Source organism: Belonocnema kinseyi, chromosome 10 (genome assembly GCF_010883055.1).
Source record: "Belonocnema kinseyi isolate 2016_QV_RU_SX_M_011 chromosome 10, B_treatae_v1, whole genome shotgun sequence".
Lineage (NCBI taxonomy): Eukaryota > Metazoa > Arthropoda > Insecta > Hymenoptera > Cynipidae > Belonocnema > Belonocnema kinseyi.
The window spans coordinates 51,076,897-51,083,946 of record NC_046666.1 but is presented as its reverse complement, the minus strand read 5'-3'; the positions used below and the strand labels follow the sequence as shown (position 1 = coordinate 51,083,946).

Below are 7,050 nucleotides of genomic sequence, written 5' to 3'. Positions count from 1 at the left end.
TTTCTTGGGGGGAAAATTGAACTATTTTGCTAAACATTCGCTTTTTGGTGGAAAATAAGTGGTTTCAACTTACAAATTTAATATGATAGTTGAAAGGTAAAACTTTTTAATTTAAAAGTTTAATATTAGATTTCTCGTTGAGAATTTATCTTTTTTGGGTAAAAATGTGATTATTTAGTTAAAATTTCAATTATTCTCTTTAAAATGTAACTGCTTCTATGATAAGTTTATCTTCTTTGTTTGCAAATTTGACTGTTTTGGTCAAAAATTCAACTAATTGTTTAAAAATAAACTTTTATGCTGCAAATTCTGTTTGATAATTCAACTTTTTTGCATAAAATTCGTCTTTTAAAAATTTAACTATTTTTAAAAAAAATTGTTTGATTTTTTATCTAGTTTAAAATCAATATTTTAAACTACAAACATCACTATTCAATTTTTTGCAAAAAACTTATTCTGTTTGATTGAAAATTTAACTATTCAGTTGAGAAATACTTTTTTTACATTCTCATTAGAGAAGGTATTAGTTTTCTATAAAATTCTACCCCCCCCCCCCCCCCCCCCCCCCATTTTTTGTTAAATGTCCATGTTTTTAAACCCCCTGAATCCGAAAATTGGTTTTTACGAATGTGTCTGTCTGTATGGCTTTATGTCTGTATGTACGGTTGTCTGTATGTCTGTCTGTCTGCCTGTGAGCACGATTACTTTTGAAAAAATCAGTCTATTGGATTGAACTTTAGTGCACTCTTTTAGTGTACTAAATTAAAGGTCTAGTTCGTTAGCCAGCCATTTTGGATAAGAATTCAAAAGGTGAGCGCGTCTTGAATATTTTTGAAACCCCTTTTTTAAAATTCAAAAATCCTCTGTACGGATATTCATAGTCTTCAAAAAGTCTAACAATTTATTCTAATGAATTTTTTCGATAAAAAAATTGCCGAAATTATCGTGTTTTCAAAATTCCAAAAAATCAAACGAAAATGCACATTGTAGGAAAAATAACTCACGATATGAAAAAAGCCCAGAAAAGCAAAATGTTGATTTTTGAATGCCCTATAATATTATCATAACAACTTTTTGAATTTTCTTAACACAATGAAAATTCATATTTTGACAGCATACAAAATAATGGGAAATCCAAAAATTACTTTTTTTCGTTCAAACTATGCAAAATACAGAAGAAGATGAGTAAACAAAAATGGTGCTTTTGAAAAAGATCCACAAATCTGTTATCAATCACTTTTTGATAGGATGTGTAGTTTTTGTTTTAATTAGAAGAGAAGTATTAGATTTGTGTAAAATTTGAACCCTCTCCAGATGTTTTAGTTGAAAATTTATGTAATTCGTTTAAATTTCAAGGAAAGAGAGAAATGTTCTTCCGAAAAAGACTTTTCTTTTCTCTTTAATATCACCTGTACCTTTTAGAATTAAAATCACCGCTGATTTTTTATAATTTGAAACAGAATTAGAAAAACTCTTCTTAAGCAATATGTATTTCGTAACATTTAAAATACGACGTACGTGAGAATATATAATTATAAGCTGTCCAAAAATTAGAATTAGTCACGTTCCACGTATCTCTTATTATCTGGGCCATAAAAATCTGAATATTATTACATTCCAGAGTGATTTACATTTTTTCTTTCAAATGAAAAATTGAATAGACTCATTAGACTAAAAAAAAAGTATATAAATAAGCTTTGAACTAACTACAGATTCAGTTTTTAAATAGTGTTACATCATTGTAAAGTGCCCGAAAAAATCATAAACATGAAGGTCATTTTTTGCATCATTTTACTTGTTGCCCTCTGCGTGGATGGTTTGTATAATTTTTTTGTTATTTACTTCGATTGCATGAAATAATGGTTTCCTTCTTATAGAAATGCTTATTTATTTTTACTAAACTGCCGCGCAAAAATTTTAGACCACCTCTTTTTTATGACTGAATAAATTCTCCTTATTTTAATTATATCAGAGGTAACAAAATTTCTTTTTAAAGGGTTGTTATTGCTCTAGACGTTTTGTATAAAATAAACCCAGGGAGAAGCCGATTGGTCTATTTTTCAAGCAAAATATTGCAAAAATCGTGTAAATTTTAATCGTCTTAAATTTTAAATAACTTTCGAAATAAGCAACATTTTTTTAATTTCTTGGGCTCATTTTGAAGCTATTTTTCATTGTACCACAACAGCTTATAAGTATAAATCGTTAAAAAAATTATTGAATTGTAAAAACCTGAAGTCGTTCCAAAAATGTTGGAAAAATCGCAATATTTTTTAAGGTAACAAAAATATTTTTTTTTAATTGATGACATCTAAAATCATGAAGTTGGTACGTAATTTGCTCAAAATATTTATTTGATTTTCATTTTCATTTGCCTACAGATGTTTTTAACTTTTTCCAACTTTTTTGTTACAACTTTAAGTTCTTGCAATTTGAAAGGAAAATTTTCACGTTGACAATTTTAACTATTTTTACAATATCAAATTAAGAAATAGACGAATTAACTTCTTCCTGGGCTCTTTTTATTATTATATCTCTAACAAGTAATTTCTTTAATTCTACCCTTTGAAAAGAAATTTTTTAGCTTTGTCATAATTAAAATAAGAAAAACTTAATGAGTCACCAAAAAAATATACCAAATATATTGGTTTTAATATTATTTTGCATTAATGTATAAACAAAATACAAATTGAGATTTTAAATCCAATCCAATTAAATTGGATTACAATTTGAGTAAATGTCATTATGTACTCATGCCTTTGTCAAATTTAAATATTAAAAAGCGTAATTTTCAAATTAAAAAATATAACATTTATATCAACGATATTTCACTAATGAAATAGCAAGGAGTAGGTCACAAAAGTAATAATAATAAATTTTTTACCCACTTATATTGAGATTCAAATGCAGAGAGAGAGAAAGACTGAAAGGTTTTTAATTAAAATCAATATTTTAAATAGAATAGAAAGTCATTGAACTTGTATAATTTTGAAATAAAAACATTTATATTAAATAATTATACAATAAAAGTGTTTGAAATTGCAAAATTTTGATGCAGGACTCAAAATTGAAAAATTCTTGACTCTAACTTTGAAAATTGGATGCATTTATTAAAAAGGAATTAAAATTGTATTATTTACAATCCAAGGCGTTAAGAATTGAACCATTTTTTTCAATTAAAAAAACTAGAAATGGAATGATTTCAGATTAAAATTGCAACAATAAGACAATTTCAAAACGTTGAAAATCTAATATTTTAGAATAGAATTGTGAAATTTGGATCATTTTAAATTCAATTAAATTAAAATGGGATCATTTAAAATTGAATAGATTTGAAATTGGATAGTTTATAACTTTAAGAAATTAAAATTAGATTCTTTGGAGTTTAAAGGAATTCAAATCGCATTATTTCTAATTTAAAAAATTCAAATTTAGTAATTTTAAATGAAACAATTTTCACTTTAAATAATTTTCAATTTGAAGTGAGTAAAATTTAGAAAATTTTAATTGAATCCTTTAAAGTCGAAACTTAAGAAATTCTAAAATTTTAGATTCATATTCTGTTTAAAAAATTATAATCTAACATTTTTAAGAAAGAAACTGAACTTCATTTTAAACTGAAAAGAAATTTACTCGATAAAAATTGGACTACTAACATTTTTTTACACATAAACCTTTCACAATTTAAATTTTTTCAAGTACATTTAAATTTTTTCGAATTTAAAATTCTTGAATTTTTCAATTATAATGGTTGCTTTTCGAACATTTCAATTTCAGTTAAATACCTGAGATATCAATTTCAGACAGCTTAATCTTTTTTTTAAATTTTAAACAACACAATTTTTAACTTTTAATTTTAAATCGCTTAGTTTCGAAAACTTCCTTTAGATAAAAAGCAAAAAACTTCCTTTAAAATTTCCTTACTTCCTATTATTACTCACTCTTCAAATTTTCCAATCAAATATTTTGCAATTTTAAATAATTTACTTCTTTTTAAATCTTCAACTCAAAATCAGAAAATTTTAAGATTTCAGCCTGAAAATTAATAATTTTAAAAAATGCCCAGCAATGTTTCTATATTTGATTCTAGTGTTTTTAATTGCACAATTTTATATCTTACAATTCAACATTATTTTTTTAAGTTTAGCTTTAAATGTTCTATATTTTGAAATATTTTCAAATAAGAAATAATTCTGTTCAATGTTTGGTTCTAATATCTTATCTTTTAGACTTAAATTTGCTAAATTATTGTCTTTATGTTTCTTTGTTCTTAAAATCCACGTAGTTTATACCAAGCAGTTCAGGATATTTAAATATAAAATTATTAAACTAAAAAATGGCCATCAAGTTTTTTGATTAAAAATTTTGCAGTTGTAAAAAACTTTTTGTTAAATTATCCTAGAATTTTTATTATTTAAATCTGATACTGCAATATCATGAAATTTAAAACTACCATAAAATAAGAAATTTCAATTTTTTAATTTAAGTTTTTGAAGCTCAGCCATTTTCGTTTCAGGCCCTTAAAAATTTTATTTGCTTAAAACTGTACAGATAAAACGATAATTTTAAATCGAAATTACAAAATGATATGCTTCCTAAATGGAAACTTTAAAAATTAGTAAACTCAAACTTAAATGGTTAAAAATTAAACAGATTCCAAAGCTTCCTTAAAAAATCGAAGTATTCTTAAATGTTTACTTTAAAAATAAGTAATAGAAAATAATTCATTTCTAAATTGTGCATCAAGATTTTTAAAATTCAAGCGTTTTAATGAAAAGTGAAAAATTAATAGCTTGAATTATTTGGGAATTGTTGCTTTTATAACTGATCCCAAAGAAAAGAAAGAAAAAATTACAAAATCACGGCTATTTGCCCGAAATTCTTGAAATTGGATTTTCTTAAAAACTTAAATGCTTGAAATTATATATTTTTTAATAGTTAGAGATATTGCTCAATATCTCATGAATTTCCCTGTTAAAAAACCACTGCTTCATATGGAAACAGTTTAGTTTGGAAAAATAAAATTTTTGCATTTTACTAGGAAATAAAAAATACTTTATAAAAAAGCTCAAATAAAAGTTGAAACATCTAAATAAATTTCACAAAAGATACATCCTACTCTTTCGTGATACCAACAATCGTTTACGAGAAAAAAATTATATTTTTAAAAATGGGTTCCCTTTTAAAAAAAAGGATTAGCCCATATAAAACTAATAGTTTGCCTTTTAAATATTAGCAGAAACTTTGTTTAAAAATTGGCAAAACTGAAAAGGTGTAATTTTCCTGAAAATCACCTAAAAATGTTTTTAAAATTGTATAAAAAAATATAAAAGAATTTTTGAAAGATCCATCTTTTTTATTTTTTCTTGTATTTTATCTACTCGTATACTTTCTGTTTATATAAGAAAAGTATTCTATCAGTTTGAACCATTTTTGAAGCAGGGCAACAGTTTTTTTTTAAATATGATTTTTGATTCTTTTTCGCAAACAAACAAAAGAGCAAGTTTTTGTAAAAAATGTCTAAGTGTGTAAAAAAATCCCAACATTTTTTGTAAATTTCCTTGTTTTTGATTGAAATAAAAAAAAAAGGTGTTTCAAAAATAATTTTTTTTAAATGTAGGTTGTTGGTTTATTAATATCGAAACCTATGAGATAATAGTATTCCCACGTCGAAGAAAAAAATAAAATCTCGAAAACCCTCGTTCGGAAAATACTACATTCTTGAAAAAAAATTCTGTCCATTTTTCTAAATTCGCAGGTAATCTTGGAATGATTTTAACAAATCCAAAACATTTTGATTTAATTGTGAAATATGTGTTGCTTTTATTTTCACTATAAAATGATATATCCAAATACTTCATAATAAAAATAATCTGAAAAGTACTATATATGTGTATGTTAATTTTATATTTAATTTGATTATAGTTTCTCCACATCCATCACCCGATAGTACGGTAAGAATCAATTTTAGTTAAAAGATTGTAATGTTTTTTTTTCAAGATTCTGCGTTTTCAGTTATATGTTATACGTTAAAAACGTACTGTTTCAGAAAGATGAGGTATCACTGGATACAGAAGTAGAGGAGTATGATCAGCCATCTCTTATTTTAGAATTAATAGATATTATTCAGGAAATTTTTGAGAAAATAGGACAGAAATCTGAGGATGGAGAGTGGCAAGCATCAGGCAGTCAATCTGAAGATGGACACGCGGAAATATCAGATAGTCAATCTGAAGATGGACAGAAAGAAGTATCAGATAGTCAATCGGTTCCTGAACCTGAGCCCACAAAAAGGAAAGGAAGACGTCAATCTTTGAATTCCAGAAGAACTAAGTCATCTGGTTCTAATTCTCGGAACTGATTCACATATTATTTAATAATTATTATGGTGTGTTATCATCAATTGGTATCTAAATAAAATATCATGTTATATAAAATTTTAAAATGTTGTGTTAAAATTGGAAAAGAAATAAACTTGTTATACATAAAAATCGTCCGCCATAAGGGTCCAAATAACTAAATTATCGTCACTTTCCTTATTTTGAAATCACTGATATAAAAAAAAAGAAAAATGTGACGCAGCAAATTTGATTTCTTATTAAAATTATAAGTGTAAAAACCCTTAATCTGGACATTCTTCGTAAAAAATCAAACTATGAGAAAATCTTTCAGCATGATGGTACGAATAACAAAAATTTCTTTAGTTTTCTTGGCTTACTTCTATTTCACCTCTGATATCAAAAAAATTAATGAAAACAAAAAAACTTTTTTATTTTTGAACTCAATTCTAGATGCCAAACTCTTTAGTTTAAGCCATCCCCCGTTAAAATCAGACTGAAAAAGAAATATTCAGCATAATGATTTAATAAACATCATTATTTTTTTAAATTTCAATAGAGCACCCCGATTCCAGAACGGGACATAACTCGGTAAAGTTGAGAGGAGGTTGATTGCTGGCCTAAATAACCATGATAGCGATATTTTTTTCTGATGTCGATTTGTAATTAATTTTTGGTCGCTTCTTTTATCGAGCAAAGTTTGAGCAAATAT

The 7,050-nt window shown here is 25.4% G+C and overlaps 1 protein-coding gene across 1 annotated transcript; it reads left to right on the top strand.

Annotated features, from left to right (window-relative positions):
- The first annotated feature begins 1,739 nt into the window (after positions 1 to 1,739).
- On the top strand, positions 1,740 to 6,474 carry LOC117181972. Its single transcript, XM_033374994.1, has 3 exons — positions 1,740 to 1,816; positions 5,926 to 5,954; positions 6,050 to 6,474. The coding sequence occupies exons 1-3, from the start codon at positions 1,768 to 1,770 to the stop codon at positions 6,359 to 6,361; spliced, it is 390 nt and encodes a 129-aa protein (XP_033230885.1). The 5' UTR covers positions 1,740 to 1,767; the 3' UTR covers positions 6,362 to 6,474.
- The last annotated feature ends 576 nt before the right edge of the window (positions 6,475 to 7,050 follow it).